Below are 26,325 nucleotides of genomic sequence, written 5' to 3' on the forward strand. Positions count from 1 at the left end.
CTATATATTCTGCTCAAAGAACTTATTCGCTTCAAAGTTCTCTGCCAAAGTGATCTCTTTTGTGTTTTAAGCCCACAAATTTAAGCCCCCGTTGCATTTTTCAGTAATTCTGCACTCTCATTTTCTCTAGATCACAGCTATAGTTGCTACGCGGGCAACTAGAGGGCGTTGGTGGCTCACAACTTCGTTTTGAGTACGTGGAAGTTTTCTAGATACTTTTTTCCAATTGTCAGCAGCACTTCCTGTTTTTTTTATCACTTCCGGTTCTTTAATATCCTGTGAAAATAAGCAACAGTTCTTAGATAACAGTAGCTTTCCCTTCTCTTCTGTTACTTTTTTAATCTTTCTTGGGCCATAACATATCTTAATGTTAGATTCGTTAAAATTTAGCTGATTTTAAAAGCTTTTTCTAAGATTATAAATTATTTTTTCTTAACCAAACTATTGGAATAAAAAAATCTATTACACCTGAAGAGATAACGCCAAGGGTTGATGGGAATTATCCACTGATTTCAAAGAAAGCAGAAGGGCACCTCCCCCTATTTCTCATATTGCATACTTATCAGGTGTAAAGTCTATAAATATTAATAAAAATACACGCATTGTCACGATTGTGAAAATACCAATACATTACCAGATAGTCACGTGACAGTGGCTCGCGTTTTACCATTTTTCACGCGATTTTCGAATCTTATTGCGCACTAACTGTGAAATAAGTGCGCATGCTCCACAATAAATTCTCGGCCTTGAATACATAATTAATGATTATTAATTATCCCTAATAACAGGCGAGGTTACTTCAGCCACTTGTAACATTAAAAATCAAATTATACTCTTCACAGCCGCACATATTTCACAGCCTCAAAATCCTTTCGTTAAAACTTCGAGTGTAACATTTTACCTTTCCCCCCCTTATCTTCAAACCCCCTTCTCCTCCCTCTTCTTACCCCCCCCCCCGAAACACTAACGATGTCACCACCTACCCTCTGGCAAGCTGTCACTAAAACGTTTCTCCGAACTCCCCAAGCACATGTCCGATTTGTTTTGAACGCCTCGCTAGGTGGCGCTGCAGTCGGATTAGCGAAACGAACTTCGGTGTTTTTCTTCGGAGCATATTTCCCAGTAGCGCCCGAATAGCAGTCCGCGCAATTGGACGGATACCGGTAATTTAGCGTTTGTGGAAGGGGGTTCACGGGGAGATGTCGAAAGTCCTTGACCGCCGTCATTTTCCTGTCGCTGATCGAGGGATACGAGCTAACTAATGTCACGCTGGCCGCAAATAAGTGGCGTTCGGGCAAAGTAACAAGGACAGAGGCACGAAAGCGATGCTCCTTCCCCTTCTCGCGTCTTCGCCAAAAGCGCAGTTTAAATGCGTTCGTTAGAACTTCGAAAATCGCACGTGGAGGCTATGATGCAAGAATTTTTTACGTCGAAAGTGTCGTCTGCCAGTGCATCTCGTCGAAATGCGTCGTCTGCCAGGATAATGTGAGTAAAGCGCGTTGTTTGGCGAAACTGACAATTAAAAAAAAAAAAAAAACTGTCTCGCGCCACACGTTAATTTCAAGAAGCACGTTGGTGGTCAGCTTATGAGTGGAAAAAAAAATCTCCCGCTTTTTTTTTTTTAAAGCGTATTTAACAGATTCTGCGTGTGACCTATGAGGTCACTGTTCGGCTAGTTGCGGGAGCGTGTATCCATGTTCCACTTGTGGACGGATCTGCGCTGTTTTCGACGCAGAAGGACGCGTAATTTGAGCAAAGTTACTTTTCACGTTCTCTGTTGGAGTGTCTACGTTTTCGTGGGGTTGTTCGTATCGGGAACGTGCCAAACGATGATGACCGAAGAGGACGTCTTCAATACCACGGATCCATCGAACACATCCGAAGTTCTGTCTTTATACCGGCCCGTCAACAATCATCATCCAATAAAGGTCAGCGACCAACTGACCTCGTCACCTTCTTCTGCCAGCAGGTCCAGAGATTCCGACCCGGATCGAATGCACAACCAGAGTGTTAATAAGTGGTGCCAAGAAAGGATAGTGTCCACAGACTCCCCCGAAGAAATGCGGACGTCCGATGAATCCATCGGATTGATGGGGTGTTCGTCGAAGGCGGGCCACACCGAGAATTCGTTGCAGAACTGCACGATTTACATCCACGGGTTGTTCGAGCTTAGCGGTGACGACTGCCGAAAGTCTGGCGAGGTGGGACGGTCGGAGTTGGCTGCCGCTTCCCTGGCGATTGAGCACGTGAACGGCCAACGTGTCTTGCCCGGATACTTTTTAAAAATGTACACCGACGACACCAAGGTAAGTGTGGAAATAGTCACGGGTTTCTTTAAGGTGCTCCACCCGCCGGACAGCAACTTTTGTGTTTATACGTAGTGCTTGTTGTAGAAATAATTCAGGGGCAGAACCAGAGAGAGAGGGGGGGGGGCAACACATTTCCTAGTTTTAATCCAGCTTGAATAATTTGATAGTCCAAAATGATTGTTCGAAAATGATTTTCATCCCAAAAACTCTGGTTTTAGAGGTTATCAAATACAAGCTCTGTTTAATGAGATATTATGGATAATTGGCTTTCTCTTAAATTCCCAGTTGACTTGGTGATCCTTAGTTACCTTGGCACAGATTAAGCGAACTGAACCCATCTATTTATATTTACGTAATTGATTTAGAATATGAGACTTGGACATGAATATTATCTAATGCAGGTCGGCTCCAGAATGTTGATTTAACTCTGCCATTGTACTCTGTGGATACAGAGAACTCTGAAGAACAGCCAGAGATGTATGTAATTTAATCTCTGTGCAGTATATTTGGTTAGATTGTTTATAGCCACTTTTGCCACCAGGAAGGTAATCATCTGGAAAGCCTGTCTATACCACGAGGAGATGGGCCACAACTAAGTCTGAACCGAGGCGACTAACCATCCCTGGTGGCTTAGGGACCACCAGGAAACGAGCGCTTTGGGCAGTCTAGGAACCAGTCAATGAAGAGATGACCAAGTTATGTTGGTACTAGGGCGAAAAATTTCAATCGCGCATCCACTGAAGGTTGTGCAATACCAGTGGATGTCAGTAATATCCCGTAGCATCAGAGCCCAATCCAGGGTACCAGTGTAACATCCAGCCTCTAGCAAAACTAAGAGGCCAGCGAAATCTTGTCATAATACAAGACATTTTTAGAGCGCTTCCTGGTAGCAGAAGAAAATCTAAGTTAAGATAATATACAAAGAGTTTTGAAAGTTCCAGTCAGTGAGGTACTGGGAGTCCAAATCGAGGAAGATCAGGTAAATCTTAGTTTTCAATCCGAAGAAAAGGCAAATGGAGATCTGGATCGTAGATTGAAACTTCAAAGACGGAGGGTCAGAAGAATTGTCTGTTAGAAGTTGTTAACTTGTGATGATATTAAGACAGGAATGATCACAGAAGGTTATTGAGAAGCGGTCTGTCTTAAGATGATCTCTTTCTTTTACTGAATACTTCAGAAAAGAACGTTTGCAGAGCAGTGAATGAAGAAGGGTGGTCAACTAATGCTATTTCATTACCTTATACTAAGTTGTTCACTGAATTTTATTCTCGGGCTTGAGTATATCTTGATCTTCCTTAGATCTTGAGCCTGAGTATATATTGCAGTAATATAGCATGGGCATCCTTGTTTCTTCTGCGCTGCGGAGTGTGGAGTTTAGACCAAGCTGAAAGAGTTTAAAGTTAACGGAGCCATGGCCTCTCATAAGAACGTTGCAGTCAACCTGGGAGGAAACCACCTACGAATATTCTTACTTGTATTGAAAGAAACTGCTGGTAAGAACTGATGGGTAACGTTTACAATAGTTTTGTGTCCCTGCGGGTAGGCTACACATTTGTTAACTCTTTCCATATACGATGTTCTTCTCTTTTGGCATCTGTGGCGAGATCACAGGAAACCCCTGGAATCTCAGTTGAGATTCTAAGTTTTAGCCTATAGCAGTCTGTTGTGTATAAGGTGCAGGTCCAGAGGTAAAACACCTGCAGGGCTGCAGAAGACGCCATCCTGTGAGCCCGAAACATTGCTAGAGGATAAGACGCTGCTGAAGTTTCGCCTTCAGCAGCGTCTTATCCTCTATCATCTTCTGGATCTCATTCTCTGAAAATTTGTACGGGCTTTACTTTGTGCGCCTTTTGGTAAGATTGATATTTCTTCCATCCACCAAGAAATGATATTTAATCTATTTAATTTCTTCTTAGTAGAGCAATCAGCGACCGGTATTGATAGAACTAAAAATTGAGCTAAAATCTTCTCTGATAGATTCAATGAACTTGGAGGATGTTTGTGAGTCGAAATTAACCGTTTAGTGTTTTCATGTGGCCTTATTGCCTGATCTTGATCCTTCGGACTTGCGGTTGTTTCGAGCATTTTGAATGGACGCGGTTTTTAAGATATTCAGGACATTTGCGCAAACAGGAGAGACTAAAGATTATCTACCGCGTAAACTCCAAGTCTATTTTCGTTCTTTATACTCGTACAAAATATGCAAATGAGCAGAATATACGAATCTCGATTACTATTTCATATTGCGTGTCTCTAAATCTGCGATCGTTTGAAATGCACATTATCGCAGCAGTCATTGGAGACATCTGTCACGTGATACAATAGGCCAAAACGTTAAATAATACGTACGACGTAGATTTTGGTACATCCGCAGCATAATAACAGCATCTCCAAACGATATGCTGAAGTCATTGTTGCACTACAACTGCGCTGTAACAATTATTCATCTGATAACAATTGTTTCAACAATGACTGGAATATTTTCATTGTGACGCTGCTCTTCCGATTTAGAATCACGAGTTGCACATTTCCAGCAGGTTTATTTTCAAGTTATTGGTTCATCAATCGATTTCGGTGGACGTGTTCCTTTTTATAGTAAACACCTTACGAAACTTGGGTAAGTTTCATAAAGAATCGGCTGGTCTTTATGTGCCGGCCCTTCATTAATTCCTCTAATTTAGCGGGGTGGATGTTGTAGCTAGGCTTATGTAGGTCATAGAAGTATCACGAAAAGTGAACTTCAATATTTACCAGCTCGTTACCCTTGGAGGTGAATATCGTCACGGGTCTACAATGTCACAGACGATGGTGACTACGGCAAACATCGACATCCCGCGATTGTTGGGAGCGTCGAATTGGACAAAGTTTTAAGTCTGCGAAACCCTTTAAATTTAATTATCTTGTAACGGAACTGGGACTTTTTTTTTGCGCGTGACGTCTAGCCCCTACTAACTTCATTAGTTTACATTCAAAACTTTTGGAAGTAGTATCATCGGAAACTTCGTTATAAGAGACTCGGATTAAACGACCGACATTGTAATCTAGTCCAGCGGGTTAGGATGTTGGAGGCAACAAAAGATCGATGATAGCTGGAGGATGCTCTGTTTGGATCATATATCATGTGTTGCGGATTTCTCTTCATTATGTCTGTGCCGAGAATTTTTCCACGCAATATTTCATAGTGTGACACGCAGAGTCACGCGCCAAACCCCATCAAAAATGTCCACAACTTCGCAGTGATCTTCTTACGAATGTCTTCAGCCTCAGAATATTCACGGCCAATGTCCAAAAATTAATTATTCTTAAGTTACGTGGATTTAGATTAACTTCATTGATAAAATACACTGATGCTCAAAAAGTTAAGGAACGAACAAACAGAAAAATATAAATAAACGTTTCATTAGGTTGAGAGTAGGTTAGTCTGACATGCGTTTTAATATTAATAAGGTGTAAAAGCCAAACAAAGTCATTGCACATTAATTAAGGCTTTGTTGTTAATGTCGAAAATTCGTCCTAATTATAGATTAGAGCTGTATTCCCCAACAGGGCGTGCACAGTTCGATTGGGCGCGGTGTACACCCAGAGTAAAAAGGTTAATGTTCCTGACAATCACTATGGTCATCTGTGTATTGAATAATCTCGCTTTAAACAGGGAACAAAGATATAAACCCAAATTGTGCTTGCGAAAACATCTTAGTGGACTAATATTAAAGAGATCAGACAGCCTCGGGGGGTGGTGATCAAGGCTGTTTATTCAGATTTCTATGGTGACGCGATCCCTGTGGTGTTTTGCTCCCAAGAAAATTCCCAACATCAACTTTAAGTGGATGTCTCCAAGCGAGAGCGAATGTTTCTCCATTAGCCTACTTTCCAGTAATTCTGTACCACAAATTGTGCGCGTGTAATGATTGTTTACATGGCTGCTGATAATCTGAGGTAATTCTCGCATCCTGATTGGTTGTCGCAGCAGGATAGTCATACTGGAATGTTTAAATGGAAATGGAGTGCGTTGTATGAGCAATTTTATATGCATTATTAAGGTTTGGACATCGGTTCTGTTGAAACAGAAGCTTTGATTCTTACAAAACCAAATAAATATCGAAACAATCCATATTTATCACCAATTTGCTTCGTATTTTTAAACCAAATAAGAATTTTTCCTGAAATGGGGACTTAAAACTGCAGTGGGCAAGTGGCAGTCGCTGGGGATAGCAACCAGTTACCTCTTTTATTCCACACCCACCAACATTTACGTGGATGGAATATTTAGCTCATCAAGGGATTTGGGCAACAGTAACCAATTTTAGAGTCCACTGCCCCTTAGACTATACAGAATGAATGCCAATGGAATGAAGGAGACAGCTTAGGGAGGCTGGTGATGGAAGCTGGGTCGCGTGGCCCTCAAGGAAATTGCGTCAACAACTATTAAACTGCATGGTAGGATTTTTTTCTGGTTGTCCGGCCATCTTGATTAGTATAAATTGTTTAAGCTCTTCGTTTTGGACAGATAAGAGACAGAAAGATGGAAGGAAACTGAATAACGAAAGCGAGAAAGAGCGAATGATTTAAGAGGGATTAATGATGACAGTAGATAATGAGTTATTCACACTTGGAACGAATTGTTTTTATTTCTAAGTTGAACTCAATCCACGCAATCTAATTCCTGGAAAAGAGCTTACATAATTAGGTTTCCCGTAAATCAGATTAATTAGTGAACTTGTGGTAATGACGTGATCTTAATCGGATTTTTACATCGCATCGAATGGGTCACCAAGTAGTGTCTTGGAGGATTTAGCGCCAAGTCATTTCCCCACCTCCTTTTCTGATCTCTGTCAGAAAAGGCGGTGTTGGTTGCCATGGATGTAATTAAGCTATTTCAAAGTTTATCTAGTAATGTTTATCCTTAATTTGCATAGGGATAAACATAACAGCTACGTCTTTGTCTTTTCTCTTACAGAAAAATGTCTTCCACAGAAGAATCGTCTTCAAAAAATGTCTTGGTGTCTGAATAGAACGAGAGAGAGAGAGACAGAAACGCCTTCCTTATGCAGCCCAACAAAGGCGAAACCACTTGTGATTTGAGTAGTTGACAGAAAGTTCGTGTTCCATTGAAAATAATCGTTGGCTTGCAAGTTAGAGCACCTTAAAATGCGATGCCATTAGATTGTTGTATTCTCCAGTTAGATGCGCGACCTGGAACCAGTAATTGCTGTGCAATAGTCAAACAAACTTCCACAATTGGCCTGAAATGCTTCTATTCAGCTCCATCCGAATACCAATGTCAGCTTTCTTTATCTCACGCGATTAGCGTGTCTCCCGACATTCGTTTGAGTCTCTTCTGTCGAAGTCCCTGTGTTTAACCACCATCCCAGTTCAACAGAGACGAAGAAATTATCAATAAGAACTTGCGACTGCTGCAAGATAAGACGTTGCGAGTCTCAAAGGCAAATATTTACCGAAGGACACACACAGGAGTTAGAAGAGAATAACGTAGGCTTTAACAAAGTCCCATTACGAACTGTAGAGAACAAAGTCGCTTTATTTACTCCAACAGTAAGAAACGAAGGTAAAATTTCCATCAGTTCCTTTTTTTTCCACATTTCTTCCACAACTGGTTTATTCTCTGTTCGCATTTTAACACAAAGTAAGAGAATATCGGACTAATTAGATTCCATAACAAAAGATTGTATATTAAAGTATTTTTAATGATTAAACATACTTTCTTTTCAATCCATAATCTGCACGAATCCAGTTAAAACATACAATAAGAACACGCGCATAATGATCATGAACCACACGTAATTCACATGGGATTGGTGTATGCCAAAAGAAATTTGCATTGTTGTTTTATCCACTCATTGAAGAGGAAAAAATATTCATTGTGACGTCATACGCTCTGATACGTTTGGGACGTATTTGGACTAATTTCTTTGGTCTCTGAAGACCCTTATTTTTTTGACCAGTCAAATATTTATCCAGTAGAGGTACACGACCGACTTAATAATAGGGTTTCATGTTCGGTTATACCATCAGAATAAATTACATCGGATAACGATGTTTTATCAGTGGTTTCCATAGCAATCTCATTTGGTGGATAGGTTAGTTTTGCTGTCTGGAATGTCGTTATAAACTCAGGTGGATTGATATTGGTTACCTATCCACGTCAACCACAGTTTGGTCGATTGCTGACGTAGGAGTGTCCGATAAAAGGTAGAAGAAAAGAGAGAATTAATGATTCCCCCCCCCCATTGATGTGGGTTTGTAATGCAAATTCTCAATTACCACCAGCGCGTAAACATTTTGTTTAATGTTTAGACAACTGTAGTGAGTGATCGTTTTTAGTTTTCTGGAAGAGCAGTCGATATTCTTTATTACATTTCAAACTTCGGGTTGAATTAATTGGCAAAATGCCTTCCAGGTCGATTGGTCTCCATGACAACATTGCGTATGAATCGCAAGCTTTTGTTTTCTGCTAGCTTAGTGAGCAGGCGTATTATTAACGCTCTCCTGTGGGTGATTTTTCCTGGGTACTCCTCAGTTTTTAGTTCGATTCTTTTTACACATAGTTATAGTCAGTTTCGGGCCAGGGTTGCGCGTGTACCAACTCCTGATGGCCTCAGTTGCCTCCGAGAAAATTTCAGACAAAAACTTAAATTTATACTAGTTCCAAACTTCCTTATTTTTAATGTGGAGATCCCTCTAACGATGCTAATACTCTCACCCGTGTTTTTAATGACAGCCAATAATCGCCTTAGGAGATTACCGGTCGCATTTTCTTTCTCCTTTCTCTTTTAATTCATGGCTCGATCAAGAACAGATGTTCATCAGGTGAAGAGTGTCATTAACGGATCTTGACCCAAAATGGCCTCAGGGCCAGCTGCTAAACAAGCGTTTTTCAGTACAATCTCCAAGAAGAATGGTAAATCCAGTACAGAAGTCCTGGATTTACCATTTTGACCTTGCAGTCAAAGAACTATCCAAATAGTGAAAACATTCTTAGTCACTACATGCGAAAAAGGACTAGCTGGACACCCCTAGAAAGATGATTTCCTTGTTTTGGGACCTGCCATCACCAAGATACTCCAGTCCTCTTTATCTGCAGCTCTCAAAGAAACACAAGTGGACGCAAACCTAATGCGGCCTTGAAATTTTGCCCCATCTGCCGTATTCTAGTAACTCCACCCTTCCAATTTCTTCCTCTTTCCATCCCTCAGTTCTCGTTTGAGTGGAATCATTCTCTGATGATGACGAAGTGGTTTCTAAGACTGAGTCATTTTCAAGGACAACCAAAGGTGTTTTAGAAAAGCTTCTTCCGGAAGGATCTTCTGTCACAAGGTGTTCCTTTGAATATCTTTCCCGAAACTTCTCCCCCCCCCCAAACGACAACCGCATAAACGCAATAACTAATGTAAATACACAAACCTGTGTAGGTTCATGGTAACAACCCGGAAAAATAAATAAATCGCAATTTTTTATTGTCATCTTTAAAAATTCCATATTGTCGTCTGTTACAGGATGCAGCAGACGACATTTTTGTCGTGTGTGTCATATTGTCGTCTGTTACAGAATGTAACAGACGATAATATAAAATTGTAGTTTGTTACATCTTTGGCATTTCAGTTTGAGTGGGATGTATTTGGAGAAGAGTATAGTTGGACTTCGTTACGATTTGGACTTCTTTATTTGACTTGTTGGTTTTTCCCTGTAATGATGGCTTCTTTGCACTACACAGAACTTACCATCTGCCATTCGTTTGGCGTGTATATATATAGATATAGAGGGGGAGAGAGATAGCACGAAGTACTGCATGTCATAATGAGGTCTACGAGAAAGTTTTTCTGAATGTTAAAGCATCTGGTACCTCTACTAAATGATTCCTGGAAACATTTTACTATGCCAGTGTAATGAAGGAAGTGCTCAAAGACCTTCCTTTCCCCCCCCCGCCAGACAAAAAAAATTCTTAAGGCGTGTCTGACAAGGCATAAATGAGAAACTGCCATGTCATTTAATATCTCGCGCAACAGCGCTGCCCGCTGAACCGAAAGGGGGAGAAATGTACTCGTTATGTGTTGAGGTCTGGCTGCCGTAATTGGAGAAGACGTCACCCCTTTAAACTCCGGCTTGGACCTCGGCGATGTCATCGTGGTCTCTAATCTGCCGCACACATCGGAGCACTTAAGGGAGGGGGACGTGGGGGGGAAGAGATGCGGCGAAAGGTGACCGACTCGAGTGCGCGTTCCGACATTATCAACTGTCTCCGCGCCGTGAGGAGGAAGCTCTGATAGGCTGAAAGTGACAGGAAAAAGCCTCGCGCAAAGAAAAGAAGTTAAGTAACATCTTAAGATATTTTTCTTAAGGAAGAAGAGTTTTCCACAACCGAATTAGGGAGAGGAAAAAAAAAAAAAAAAAAAAACACGCCGACCGAGGGACGGATTTATACGTGACCTACTTCCTAATAATACCATCAGAGAAAAAAAAAAAACAAAACAAGACAGATAAATTAGAGATGGTGGCGATTCTCGCATAGTTCGATAGCCTTTTATATTCTTTTGGTCCTTAAAATGTTCCATCTTGCATTAAATCCCTTTAGGCGTGACCCTTCGAATATGTTTTTCTCTGTTTATTATGTTTTTTTTCTTTTCTCTCCAAGCATCACACATTATATTTTATCGATTTGGTTCTACTCGCTTCGCTATTTTCAGGGAAGGCATTACCTCTCCTCTGATAGGGCTCTAAATCTTTGAAATGATCCGCACGAGATAATAACAGTCTCATTGGCATACGAGTTCCATTTCCAAATAAGCTTTTTCGTCTCAATTTTACATATAATACACAGTAATGAAGCTGTTTTGGTAATTTTCTGCGTGCATTGAACGGCTTTTGAACTATCAGCGTCTGAAGACCAGGGTATATTAGGACCCCTCTCGCAATACTTCGACGAATAACCTGTATTCTGTACCTGTTAAATTTTATGAGGTCTCTACCCGACATAATTTACCAAATACGGTTCGCGAGGTTCACTAGGGGATGCTCAAGAAACAGTTCAATGATGGCTAACGTGCGTGAGTAGAGGGCGGGACTGCCTTCGCGATGACACAGGCGTAAACTGATATACCCTTATAATTACTGCCTACATGTTCGTAATAATTTTGCCGCGATGGCCTATATACACTGGCGCACCTAGACGTTGGCGTTTCCAAATATAGCGCTTGTTAAAATAAACAGCGCCACCTGTCGGTGGATAGAATTTAGATGCGCAAATATTACGCCAACAACGTCCACGTTATAGCTAATCGACAACGCGTATTATACCCGAAGGGGGGAAGTCAGACGCACGAAGACGGATCCTCGCTCTACAGCGCATGCGCGTGTAGAAATCCGGGTCGAGGATTGAAAAATCTAGCTATTAATAGTATATTTAAAGAGGTAAATACGTTACCTTAATTTATTAGTTTTACCACCAGATGGCGCCACATCGGTTTTATGTGTCGTTTGGTTGATTTGTAGCTATTTTTTTTGGATAAAATATACATAACCTACTTTTTGAGAACGAACAGGAAGGACACCGGGACTGTATTCAGATGTTATCGTGGTTTTTTATTGTCAACTTAGAATATAGAAATGATTGACCTCGACAGATCTTCGCGTCTAGAAGGCGTTTACAATAGCAGTTCCAGTAGGTCAAGTTTCCGTCGACCATTTCGCGCAGAAAAGGAAGGAGAGAAGAAAAAAATATGGCCGTCAGTTGTGATGTATTTTAGAAGCGAAATGACTTTTTATTGCGGGCTCGATTTACAAAGAGTGAAGATGTTTGGGGCTGGGGAGAATAGCGATGTTCGTAAATCACGTTTTCAATAGTAGTTGTGTGATTTAGAGGTGGTTGGGATGCCAGTATAATGAGCCCCATTTCTGCGTTCTCTCTATGTAAATGAAGATAGAATAAAAAAATGAATAAATGCGCATTTTGGAAGAGCCCACTTTGCAAGAGACAGCGGGAATTTTTCGAATAAAATAAAATGTGGAAAACAGAGAAATGAGGCCAAAAACACAACAAATTTAGGGCCAAGGTTCCTCATATATCGTACACGCGCGGGGCCTCTTTCATTTAAGATTCTTGGAGGCCTTCTTTTTGGCTTCGTTTTGTGAACTGAGTGCGCTGTACAACATTAAATCCATTGTGTTATGATTTAATTCCTAAATGGTAGTAGAAGGGGAATTAATCCTATTTATTTCGGGAATTGTAACAGGTTTTATTAGGGAAAGAAATATCCGATAAGGAAAGTTAAAAACTTGGGGGGATGGGGGGCGGAGTGTCGCTGGATAGCATCAAAATCTCATTAAGGAAACCCATCAAAAATATATTATGACATAGTCGTGGAATAACGAGGTTACTACAACAGTCCACGATGTCTGGTCATTATTTTTCAGCTAAGCGTTGGTTTAAAGAAATAGTCTTCTAATACTTTTTTTTTAATACCATTAAATTTTTTTTTTAATCGCTAAACAAAAGTTTTAAATCTTCACTAATGTATCCCATAATGGAGGTGTCACTGCAAGCAATAATTTCATCGTACACCCTTAAAGAACCTTATCTGAAGTATTTATCAAAGATATTTTCCACTTTTTATGCATTTCTAAGCAAATGGAAACCCTAAAGGAAACGGGATACGTTTTGTGTGCAGTAATTGATCGCTTTCTTCAGAGTACAACTTTTATTGCAGTTGATATAGATGAACAGTGCTCTGTTGAGTCAGTTTGGTGTGAGATAAGCACTGCGAAAGGAAAAATAAGAGTAGGAGTGTGTTATAGGCCTAATGACTTGAATGAGTACAATGAACAATTGTACAGAGAAATAGAGTGGGCCAGTAAATCAGAATGTCTTATAATGGGGGATTTTAACTTCCCAGATATTGACTGGAACTTGTGGGTTGGTCACTCACACACACACTAGTAAGACTTTTGTGGATTTATTGGATGATTGTTTTCTGCAGCAGCATGTTCGAGAGGCAACCAGAGAAAGTAATACTCTTGATCTGGTTATCAGCAGTGATCATTCGTGTATTAAGAATTTGCAGATAAAAGAACCACTAGGTGGCAGTGATCACAGTGTACTGACGTGGGATTTACTTAAGATTTAATTACCATCAGGGGTAAAGGAAAGGGTTTTTGCTTCCGTAAAGGCGAGTACAGTGGTCTCTGACAGTTTTTAAATTCTGTACAGTGGGATCAACTGACGATGTTACCAACAGTAAATTCTAAGTGGGAAGCATTCAAAGAATTAATCGTGGAAGCTACTAAAAGGTTCATACCTATTAAGAAATATTGTTCAAGGTTTAGGCCAAAATGGTTGTCAAATGAAATAATGAGACTCGTGGCAGAGAAGAAAAATGCATGGGATGCATATAAATTATCAAGCGACTCAGAAGCATATGGCAGATATAAGCTAGTCTGTAATCAGGTCACAAAGGAGGTTAGGCAGGCCAAGGCAGATTACGAGAAATCCTTGGCAAAAGATGCTAAGAAAAACAGCAACGATTTCTTTACTTATATAAACTCTAAAAGGAAGGGGATGAATATGATTGGTCCACTTGACATCCTGCTCAGATAGCAAACAAACTGAATGAGTATTTTGCATCTACATTCACACGTGAGGAATTATTACAGTTTGAAAATGGAAGAAGGTTATCAAATTGTACCAAGATACTTAATGATTTTGTAATAACCGAGAGCAAAGTGGAAGAGAAATTGTTGAAGTTAAACGTAAGAAAAGCACCTGGGGTGGATGGGATCTATCCAGTTATATTAAAGGAGACGAAAAAGCTACTAAGCAAACCGTTAGCCATAATTATGAGAGCATCCTTGGACTCAGGGGAGGTTCCCACGGACTGGAGATGTGCAAATGTGTCCCCAATTCACAAAGGTGGATCGAAGGGTGACACGAGTAATTACAGACCAGTTAGTTTAACTTCTGTTCCGGGTAAAATAATGGAGTCACTGGTTAAAGATGCATTGCAGGATCATCTAGACAAGACTGCAGCAATAATTCAGACACAGCATGGGTTTGTTAAGGGAAAGTCTTTTCTGAAAAATGTGATAGGATATTATGATGTGGTTACAAAGGAACTGGATGCAAAAAATAATTTTGATATCATATACTTGGATTTCAGGAAAGCTTTTGACACTGTTGCGCATGGAAGACTATTGTACAAAATGGAGCAGAATGGTATTAAGGGTAAGTTGCTACAATGGATAAAAGGATGGTTAAGTGCTAGAAGACAGAGGGTGGTAATCAATGGGTGCTGTTCTTTGTGGACTAATGTTATTAGTGGAGTCCCACAGGGTTCGGTGTTAGGTCCACTGTTGTTTTGTATATTTATCAATGATATTGATGAAGGTATATCAGGCTTAATGTCGAAGTTTTCAGATGACACGAAGGTTGGCAGGGTTGTTAATGACAGTAATGGCAGTGTGCTACTGCAACAGGATCTAGATAATTTGGGCAGATGGGCTAAGAAGTGGCAACTGAAGTTTAACCTTGACAAATGCAAAGTACTGCATATCGGTAGAAGTAACCCCAGAGAAACGTACGAACTGTGTGGTACTACACTTAAGGTGGTAGAAAATGAAAAAGACCCGGGAGTAATTGTGCAGTCAGATATGAAGTTTTCTGAGCAATGCAGACAGGCTGCCAGGGCAGGTCATGGGGTTTTGTCAATGATATATAGGAATTTTGCTAGCAGGGAAAGGGAGGTGATTATCCCTTTGTATAAGGCAATGGTCAGGCCACGCCTTGAGTACTGCGTACAGGTCTGGAGGCCTCATTTTAGGAAGGATGTAGATTTACTTGAGCGTGTACAGAGAAGGGCAACAAGACTGGTGAGGGGAATGAAGGGATCCTCTTACCAAGAGAGGCTTAAGTTCTGCAAATTGCAGTGGCTGGAGACTAGGCACCTGCGCGGTGATCTGATTGAGGTCTATAAGGCCTTGAATGGGTTGAGCACGCTGAATTCTGATGGGATCCTTCCACTTGTTCAGATTACGAACCTAAGGGGGCATAAATTCAAATTAAGAAAGGACAGATGTAGAATAGATGTGCGGAAATTTGCCTTTAGCCAGCGGGTGGTTAATTGCTGTAACAAACTTCCATCTGTCGTTGTGGAAGTTGATAGGTTGAATAAATTTAAGGAGGAACTGGACAGGCATTTGGAGGGAATGGTGTGTTTTTTTTTTTTTTTTTTTTTTGGCTGATACTGCATAAGCTCATACATTTGCTTTCTTGCATCACATGCCATTAGTACTACTACTACTACTATTGTTTAATAAATTCTACCAAACGACGAAATAATTTCAGCCATTGTTGAATCACGAGATCGCAACAATACATTTGCGTAATTTGTAATGTTCCCCCCCCCCACAAACACACATTCGCAAAAAAAACACGCGCTTGGTTTCTATGGCAACCAAAAAAAGTTGTACGTTTTTTGCCTCGTTATCTTCGGAGGTTATATTTTAAGAAATTCGAGCTCTTGGTTTTACTTAAATGTGGGTAGTAACGTGGACTCGCTGATTTATCACGACACCTTAAGACTTTCCTCTTCTTTCTATTCCAGGAAATAACTGAGAAACAACCGGGATTTCCCCCCTAACTAGCATCATTTCCAAATATGGTTTGATAATGGAAATAAATAAGTCACTAGGGACGGTAACCTAACAAGACAAGCATTTTATAGAGTTAGAAGCAGACAGCTACCATGCTGGGAAGACACGATTGGCGTATTGTGCCTTCAGGGTACCGTATTTTTCCAACCATACGATGCACTCATTTGTCATGTTGAACATACAAAAGTTTTATTTCATGATATCTTCCCAATAGATGATCCGATTAGTTATTTGCAGAGCGTGCCGTTTTATTGGTCGTATATCGGGATGAAAATTCGATTGGGGGGGGGGAGAGAAGTGTTACCATAGCAACCACAACATCGCTGTCTTTTTATCCTATTATTATAACTCATAATGAGCTTACTACCTCTTGTAGTTTTAAGGCATTTGGGATTTTAAAGAACTTTTTTTTTGCGGGATGAAGAGAGAGAAACTCCTTAAATAATCCACGAGGATATTTGCGCAGCAACATACAAATTCCATTCTTCTTTTTTTCTTCATCGAGAGAGTGATTTCAAACGGAGCCCAACTGATAGCTAAGAAAAAAAAGTTTAAGAAGATGATAAGTGTCTACATGGGGAGGGCGAAAAGAACAGAGAGAGAGGGATATTCTCCAGCGAACTGACGTCTACTAATAAAGAGTTCTGATTAATACCGTTTCAATATTGGCTGAACCAAACGTGCTTCGCTTCTCCGTCCGCTCTCTCAGCGGCACACGACCAGTCAACCATCCTCTCACGTGCTGATAGTGATAATAACAAAACTCCCGCAAAAGATTAAGAAAAAAAAAAAAATCTTCGGTCTCTCTCTTAATAATTTTCCAGTGTATGGAAAACTAATTTGCTTCTGAGAAGGTTACTCATTATTTATACCAGAAGGGGGAATTGGAACCGGTTCTCTATCTTCATAATGAAGTGTCGGGCCAGTGGTGCATGTGATGAACTCTAATGATGAACAGGTCACAGTATAGCTACCTCAAAATGCTTGGAGATTGATGTCTTCTGGTCCACCTAGGAGATACAGAAGAGAGTGCTTTAAGAGGACAATGATGATGGATGCTTTTAAAAGACAGGAAGCAGAATACTAAAATGTGCTCAACTGTGGATCCAGTTCTCTATGCAAACTCTCCTTGCTTGTCGAGCGCATGCTCTCAAACATAGCCTAAAAAGACGAGCTTAACATTGTGGAAATTGAGATTTCGAGATACCGTATTTTTCCGACCATACGATGCACTCATTTGTCATATTGAACGTACAATTTTTTTTTTTAGGATATCTTCTTAATAGATGGCTTCATTTCAGAAAGCACGCAGGCTATGAGAGATAGAGGTAATTCTTTTATGCGAATGAACAGCTTTATAGTTACATACAATTATATGGTGTTAATATGTACTCTAAATTCACTCCATATTAGTTATTTGAAATTAAATTACTATTTTCTATTTTAAAAATAGTAGCAAATTGTTTAGTCGGCAGCAAGCATCTTATGGTCTGAAAAATACGGTATTTAAAAATACAGAAATTCAGTATTAAAATAGCAGATGTCGAGAAAACTGTAAAATGCTATATAAATATGTAATTTGTTTTGGAAACCGATTCATATTTTCTTTCAACTCGGGTGTTCTAAACGTTACAAAGAAGCGTTTGGTAGTTGCAAAACACCACTTGTTTTGCAGCTGGAGCTTAGACTAGTTCCGGACTGCCTGCAGCAAATTCCAAGGCCACAAGTCTGCTCCGAACAGTTAACACAAAGAATTTTCGCTCTCAGAGTAGCGACTGTTGCCCGGATCGATTAGGGCAGGTGATGTGTCGCTACACGCCTGCAGAACAACGGTAGGCGCGAAAGATACCGTATTCTACTCCATACCGTATGCAAGGTTATTTGTTTCGGGGAAAGGGGGAGGGGGGAAGGATTCCTTAGGTACGCTGGAGCAGTAAATGCGGATCGGTAGCTCCGATACGAAAGATGGTGCTAATAGTTCACGCGCAGAATTAACCACGCGAGCCAGAACTGCGTGGATATTCGAGTTAGAGAAAGTCTATTTCACCGCCAGATGGCGCGATCCGTTTTTAACCTGTATCTCTTAAGAAACGATTGGTGTATTGTGTCTTTAGAGATACCGTATTTTTCCGACCATACGATGCACTTACTCTTAATATTGAACTTTTTCAGGCTATCTTTTTAATAGATGACGCCATTAGTTAGTTTCTTCCACCGCTGGACTATTGGGTTTCAGAAGTGACAGACAGAGACGCAGAAGAAACACCCACGTGTCGTTTCCGGGTACAAAGAAGGAAATTGCCGCGTCTCTGTTCTGATGGGTTTTGTTTTCCGTGCCGACACAAACGCCAGCGCTCTTTTTTTTCCCCTCCCATAATTCGTTCGTCAAGCAGGAAATAGGCTATTAAGTCATCACCAAGTTCTTTCAGCAGTAATGGCTTCTTCTGATCTCTAAACCATCTCTGCAGTGGTTTCTTCAAAACATGACCTGCCAGCTCCGGTCTCCTTTTTCACTGCCGGCCCTTCTGCCTGTCCATTTAACCCTCGCCCTTCCGCTTTGTTTTGTCGCTCTTCTGTTTATTTACATCGACCGATATCCGTCTTCCATCCATCGACCCACTTCTTCTGTTGATAAAAGGATGTTGAGACCAAATAAAGTGTGTTCGCGCTTGCCTCCCTCCCTCTCCTCAACATTTATTACTCCTATTGTTATCAGGGCCGGCATTTCTCCCACTCACCCCCCTGCGCTTCATCGAATATCAATTTCAAAACCGCCTTCGGCTACCAATTCTAATTATGCGCATGCGCATGGAAGTACACCTTAACACGTGAAGCACATCGCGTGAAATGACAGATGTCGGTTTGTTAGCCGGCTAGAAATTCGTTATTTTATTGCTTTCAACCACAAGAGGGTGTTGCTAAATCGGGAAGAAACATCCCCTTAATTTGAAAGGATCAAGATTAATCAAGATGGCGGCACATTTAGGATTTTAACATTAATGGCCTCGTTGCCTTAATTAGAATGTTCAAATTCAGGCTGGTACGTTATACCCGAGGGAAGTTGTGTAATTATGTATTTCCCGAGCTCATTGACCTATTTAATATTTCTCTTTCTCTCATTCTTTTTGTTAAATATTTTCCATCCAGCTTATGTCCTTCCCCTTCCTGGTCTTCGTTTGGTTTCTTCCACCAGATTTTTGGTGCCCAAACAACGTCGAATTGTCTCTGGGATTATAAAACCTAACAGGGCTTGTAATCAGCGCGTGCTACACTGATATTTGTACGTTCGCACTATCCTCTGATCAATGGCCAGTTCCTTCCACATCCTGCTTCCATTATCTGTTTCGCTTCCTACTCTGTCTGAATCCCACAGGGGATGGGACCTTTTTGCTGTCTGTTGATTGCCGTTTTGGGGGATAGAACGAGGGGGGTGTTGCAGTTTCCTGCATAAGCTGGAAGGTCACAAACATTACGCCAATTAAAACCAGCAGTGGGATGAAATGGAAGATGAGATAGATTAATATGAATTCATATTTGTGGTGTTGGCTGTCGTAGTTACGTATTTCGTCCTGTAGGTGGCGCAGTTATCCATCCACAATTCATTTCGGTCTCTGAACGATTTTTATGTCCATTACTATACACATTATAGTCAGAAGCAATGCTCCCGGCAAGAGTTGAAGCTTTTGGGGACTGCTATCTGTAATGGCCAACAATAATAACCTCCCCTGAAGTTTTTTTTTTACCTCCCCCTTCAGAAATCTTTAAAATATAATTATTGTAAGATAAGATCTTTTGTTTTTTTTAAGAAAAATATCTATCGATCCAAGCCAAGTGCACTCAGATGGAGCTTATTTTGATTGGCGATTTCTTTCTTATTTTAAAGATTCGTTTCAGTTCTTCTTGACCTTTAAAACCATAAGGAATACTTTAATAACTGGGCAGTTCCCAACAGATGCGTTCTTTCTTTCTTTCAAAACAGAGAGCATGTTTGCTTTTCCTGATAATAAAATAAATTTGGTATTTATTGGAGCAACCAGTTCAAAGATTCCAATAATATTGGGATCATTGCCAGAGGGAGGGTATGAAAGCCAACCTGTAGTTAATTTCTTGTTTCTGAATTAAACAAGGGTAACTAAAGACATGAGGCGACAGTATAATGGCTTAATTGTTTAGCGGGATGAAAATTTGATGTAAAAAATCGGATTTTAGAGCGACTTAGTTCCAGTTACTCCTAATGATTCATTGTGAAAATACACGCGCTAATTCTCTTCTAGCAGACACTTCACGATGAAATCTTTGACATTTAACAACAAACCTTCTAAGACTTGCTGACAGTCGAGAAATTGTCAGCCAAATCTTTGAATCATTTGAGTAATCTGTCAACGAGCGCTTTATCTTCTCTTTGTGTTCTGGCAATTTATTAAGAGCACGTTTCTGAAAACAAAGGATTACGGTGGACTGGACATCAATACCATGGAAAATTGATTGCAATGCAGATAATTTCATAAAAGCAGTAACTTGAGCTGTACGCCTTTCCAGGAGGTTCAAAAAGGAGTAATTAAGAGACAAAGAAATGAACAATAGATTTCGTCACGAACAAAAGGTGTAAAGGATGCTGGATTAGATAAAGAAGCTGTGGAAAAAAGGGAAAAATACTTCTCTACTTAGTGACTTTTAAATATTTATCTTTCTTACCTGTAGCTTAATTTGGGCATTCTTTTTCTTTTGGACTATCGATTGTCCGCCTAATTTTTTCTTACAATTACTTTATCATCCATCTTTGTCACATCCGTTTAGAATTTTCAAATTAAGTTTTATATATTTGAAGCTTCTAACTTTTTCAAACTTCGGTATTGTAATTACATCTTTTGTTAGGTTGGTTCCCTTCTTCTTACCTTCCTTGGAGTGTAGAATAACGGATTTCCAATTTGTATTAAAATGTATTTTTTTGTGTACAAAAAACTTGTGAGAATATACGCATTAAATCTGGATATTTTTAAGGATTAAATATGAGAGTGGAATCTGTACTTTATTGCAATCAAAATCGTTGTGAAATCTGATTAAAAGAAGAGTCTCTTTTCTTTTTTGGTACCTCACTCTTTAATATTTTTAATCCTTGGAAAGAATTCTAGTATTTGAATTGCCTGCAGAGTTAATTATGTTATGGGATGCGCTTTTACAAATGGAGTTTTTTTGTGGTATCTTCATCAGTGGTTTGTGATGTCGTTATCTTCCTCTAATAATTAATGTATCAGTCCTTGTTGGAAATAGGAGTATCTACAATTTTATGCGTCTTGATGTCTTTCCTCGTGTTTATTATTATTTCTTTATTCTTAAAGATACTGGTTTTAAATTAGTATTATCTGCTTTAGAATTATGAGTACAATTATGCAAAATATCTTTATTGCAAAATTGTAAGAGTAGGAGTGCGAGACGCTGACATTCAGATCAAGACAAATTGTGGCCAGATCATTTCTGCAATAGTAGTTTCGGGTCATCAATAGAAGGATGGTTTCGTGGTAGTGATAAGTGGATGCCTTTTGATGTATCTTAAATAAGGACAGCTCATATACACTAAGTGGACAGAAATCATGGGGTACGTATCTTGTAACGGGTAGGCCCACTTTTCGCCAGGATAAGGGTTGTCACACGGTGAGGCATTGAGCCCAATAGTTCATGAAAATGTTCCACAGGTACTTCCATCCATGCTGGTTGCACCGCTGTCCATAATTCCCTCGCATTCATGGGTCGAGGATCCAAATCTCGAAAGCACGAATCCAAAGTTCATGTCAAATGAACGGGGAGGTCATTCCATGGTGGTAAAATCTCTTCAAATGCTCTTCAAACCATGTTCTGTCACCGTGGGTCTGGGGGAGGTGCATTGTCCTGCTGGAAGTCCATTGCCCTGTGGGTGCAAGGTGACCATGAATGATGCAGGTGGTCTGCAAGGTTGGACACGTAATCTGTACCGTTTAGAGATGTATCTAGACGCACCAGAGGTCCCAACGTGTGCCAGTTGAACACGCCCCAGACCATTACCGACCGTCCGCCTATTTGAATAGTTCCTTGTTGACATGATGGGTGCATAGCTTCGTGCGGTTTCCGCCAGATACCCACCCCACCCGTCCGCTCGAAATAACTGGAAACGGGACTCATCGAACCAGGAGACCCGTCTCCAATCATCCAAGGTCCAGTGCCGATGTTCTTTCGCCCAGTTGATTCGTAGGGTCTTGTGTTGTAGTGTTAGCAATGGGACTCTGGTGGGTCGGCGGCTCCCATAACCTATTCGGCTAATGATCACCTGATGGTCTTGGTGGAGACGTTTCTGGCACCTCCCTCGTTGAAGTCGGCAGCGATTTGTGCCACTGTCTCTCTCCGGTTGGCTGAAATAATGCCAGACAGACATTGACGGCCACGTTTATCCACCACCTTTCTCTCTACCCACAGCGCTGTCCACGATGAGTTCACACTGTCGAACGGGGACAGTGCATTTTCTGTACCACCTCTACGATAGTGACCCATGCGTCGGGCATCCACTATCATCCCTCTTTTAAGGTCTGTTAGCTCACGACGTTTATCCATGCTGACATCGAATTACCGTACGTGAATGCAGTGTACTTACCGTATTTATTCATCTTATCAGCAACCACTTCAAGATCATCGAAATTTTTACCAAAGATATCAAGTGATTCAATATGGTTCATTCCTTTCTTTTTACTAGTAACTTGAGCAAAGGGTTCCTTGCTACTGAACAGCATTGAAATCTATTGGTAAGAGGCCAAGCATTAGTACAATCCGAGATTTTGGACACGCAATTAATAAACACTATATTCCGATGCTTCGGCTTCCCGTTACCATCCCAGCCAACCAACTTGTTGATCCAAAGATTGATTTTATAAAAATGTAACTTCTGTGTCCCATTTTCAATGTTATAAGCAAGTTTTTCCTGGTTTCAGGTCAATTCTCCCGAGTATTTGATTTGTACATGGGTTGAAGGTTGAGAAGATGAAAGAAGATACTTTTTTTATAGTAGACTTGAATTTCTGTTGATTATAATTTTCAGGAAATACGCGTTAAGGGTATTATTCCAGAAAACAGAAGCTGAAGGGATAAATGAGTAAGAAGAAAAGTCGGCTTTGCGAGTTTGAAGTTCGATAGTAAATGGATGCTGACTGTGTTTGTGGCATGTGTTGAAATTGGTCTGGAAGAGCGAGGAGGAATTATAGAAGCTAATATTCAGAAGAACGGTGTCCATGGAAGTATTTATAGAAAGACATTCAGCAGAAATAGAACGTCTAAAAGACAGAGTGGAGAGAATTTGTAAGAGATGGATCATTAAATAACCTGATTTCCTTCTTTTGAATAGACTCCAAGAGCATGGAAGGTTATTTGAGTGCACCATCCCAGATGTGGAAATAATATTTCTTGGTACAGTGAACTTGAGATTTTTGCAGAGTCAGTAGCTGTTTAAAAGAAAAGTAGCGATGAGAGCGAAAAATAAAAATCGATTTTTTGATGCAGTGGAAGTAATATTTGTGATGTACCTATGTCAAGAAAGGTTAAAAGACTTTGTCTGGAAATCTGATTGTCATGGAATACGAGCATGGGAGTAATGAAATCTACTTTTGCGAGAAATGTGAGTAGAATGAGTTTTAGAAAGATTGAAGTTAAGCTTTCTTCGCCACTGGAGAAATACCTGAAGATTGCCATTTAAGGAATTGGTTCTGGACGTTCGGCTGGATAGAATTTCCATTCAGAGAAAAAAGGGTCGTTAACATATAAGAGGGAAAAGTAGAAGAAAGGACAGAACCTTAGTGAACACCGTGAGACGTTAGAACACAGATCCATCTTCCATCACCACAATGAACTGTCGGAGAAAAAAAATTGACTGCCTAATTCCAAAAAAAAAAACGTCTCCAGTCTTCTTTCGAAAACCTTTATACCAAATACGATAAAAACCTGATTTCTACTCCTCTTTTTCAACCAAGGAAACAAGGATGAAGATGAGCAAAAGACAAAGACGCTCCGTTAGAAGAAAGACCACCATCTTGTGATCTGAAGTTCCTAGAGAACCACTAACATTGACCTTGACTTAAGGGTTGTTGGTGAGATAAAGATGAAGAGTGTTGGCTGTGTGATTAGGATTGTCTGGTATTCTGATAGGCAAATGAACAATCTGTGTTAGGTCATTAGTAATCACAAAAGTCTCAGAATCCAGCCCAGCTAGGAAAGTCAGATTGGAGATAGTCTAGATTTAAAGGAAGGCAGTCAAAGAGTTCCGAGTGATTAGTAAATTTGGGAGAACAATAGAGGCAAGAAATGAATTTGACAGAATGGAACAAAGAGATTTTATGCCAGAGAAAGATCGAAAAGAGAAGATACCAAAGAAGTCTACGGCAATGCACATCAGAGAGGACAGATTCACAAATCCCATCTTTGAAGCGAAAGGAATCTTACAGTCAATGAAGACAACTGAGATGAGCGGTAATTGAGACAACTGATAATTGGGATTCTCTCAGTTAAGGGAAGTGGGCTTGGCAGGTTGCAGGAGAAAAAGGATATCGTTGAGAACCACGCATATTTGCGAAATGAATTAGGAAAATTTTGGAAGGTTTAAATCTTTTCGGATTAATATGATAATTCACGACGATGTATTCAACAGATAAAGTTGAGCTATTTCATTTGATTTGATCCGAAGAGGGTGATTCCTCACAAACACATAGAAGAGAGTGTCAGAACAAACTTGACATTAAACGCGTGTTCGCGCATAATATATTGGAATTAAGCAACAGCCTGAGTATAGATAGATCTTTCATTTTTCTGTAATGTTAACAAAAATATTGGAGTCACATGCTTGAAGAAAGGTTTCCTTCATACAGTCCTGCTGCATCCTTATAATGAGAACGTGCAGCAGACCAAATATCAATCCTTTACTGCCATGGTTACTCTATAAATGCTTTTGATTCTTCTAAAAGCATTAATATGAGCACCCTTCTATCAGCTATCTCTGGATGAAAACTACTGTAATAAATCAAAAATAATGGGGACACGTGTATTCGAGGGCAGAACCTTCATTGTTTGACAATGGAGGATGAAATCTTTGAGTCTTATGAAGCTTTGCAAGGTGCAATTGGTCCCCAATTCTTTTTTACGGACGATAACGTAGATCCTTCCATAGAATTAATTGGTTGATTAATTACAGCAAAGCGAAGATATCCAAAGAATGGAGTGGCCTGCCAGACCTTGCCCCATAGAACGCATGCCAGTGATACTTTGGGAGTAGCAAAATGCAAGTCCCAACGATGTTGTTGTCAGCAACACTGACTCTCAGTGAGAGTTGTATGCGCACCCTCTCCACCTTCATTCATGGTAGTTTGTCTGCTTGTTGTAAGTTGATGATTATTGTTTTAGGAGCTCCAAGTTCGTTGTGTTTTTGGCAGATTTTATGAGTCACTCATATATAGATGTCCTCTTTAGGTTTTATTTGAAATCTCGACAAGAGGAGGTGAGATATTCGTGAAGCTAACTTCTTTTGACTTTTACACGTCCTCATATTCTTATATTACCCAATATAAGTGATTCAAGATTTCAAATTATATACGAAAATAACGTGGCAATGTGCACATTGCCTTTTCATTTCAGGCACAACTTTCATTCTATACTTAAAGAAGTGTTTTCGAAAACTTCAAGACGTGCTGAGTAATTTCTCAAATTTCAATGAGAATCGAACGTGCTGTTCCATATTTATACCAGCGTTTCTTTATTCGCAATTTACAATTCTGTCCTTCGTTGTAAATAAATATCTGCCATTTTAAGCCTGTCAGTTTTGTGTGGAAAGAAATGATTTTTGGAAGATGATTGTTGAAAGGATAGTATTTAAACGGATGCTCAAATTTTACATTTATACAGAAATTATGGTCAGACAAAAATTAATTGAGCTAAATATATTTTAAAGGAGTCCTTGAGAGTAGCTTAATGGATAGCATTGCTGAACTGACATCTCATCCTTTTAGATGTCTCAGCACAAGATCTAACCATTCCAACCGTGCGTGGACCTCATACCTATCCATTGATACGTTCTTCATTAACTTGGAAATGATTTTCTTCGCAACAGTGTAATGTGCACCCAGTTTACAATTTATTAGAAACACCATTCTCCTTGAGGAAACCAAATGAGCAATGGATGCCCCGAAAAGAACCCTTTAGTTCAATGAATTCCAATTCCAGTTGTCTCATACAGATGACAAGATCAGTGGATGGAGAAAAAAGCATGAACCGAAGTGCAATAGTTTGTAAGCTGGTAGAATGCGTGTGTGATTGTGTGAGGTATGTTTTGTTGGGAGTACAGATACGTGGT

At 40.1% G+C, this 26,325-nt stretch overlaps 1 protein-coding gene across 1 annotated transcript in view; it reads left to right on the forward strand.

Annotated features, from left to right (window-relative positions):
• The first annotated feature begins 1,134 nt into the window (after positions 1–1,134).
• LOC150082069 (gamma-aminobutyric acid type B receptor subunit 2-like) overlaps positions 1,135–26,325 on the forward strand; it is a 101,319-nt gene continuing 76,128 nt past the window's right edge. Inside the window, exon 1 of the mRNA XM_090379091.1 lies at positions 1,135–2,306. Coding sequence (XP_090235217.1) covers positions 1,695–2,306 — 612 coding nt within the window. The 5' untranslated portion in view covers positions 1,135–1,694. The remainder of the gene's footprint in view (positions 2,307–26,325) is intronic.

This window comes from Mastigoproctus giganteus, chromosome 8 (genome assembly GCF_048544385.1).
Source record: "Mastigoproctus giganteus isolate SK-2022 chromosome 8, ASM4854438v1, whole genome shotgun sequence".
Classification (NCBI taxonomy): domain Eukaryota; kingdom Metazoa; phylum Arthropoda; class Arachnida; order Uropygi; family Thelyphonidae; genus Mastigoproctus; species Mastigoproctus giganteus.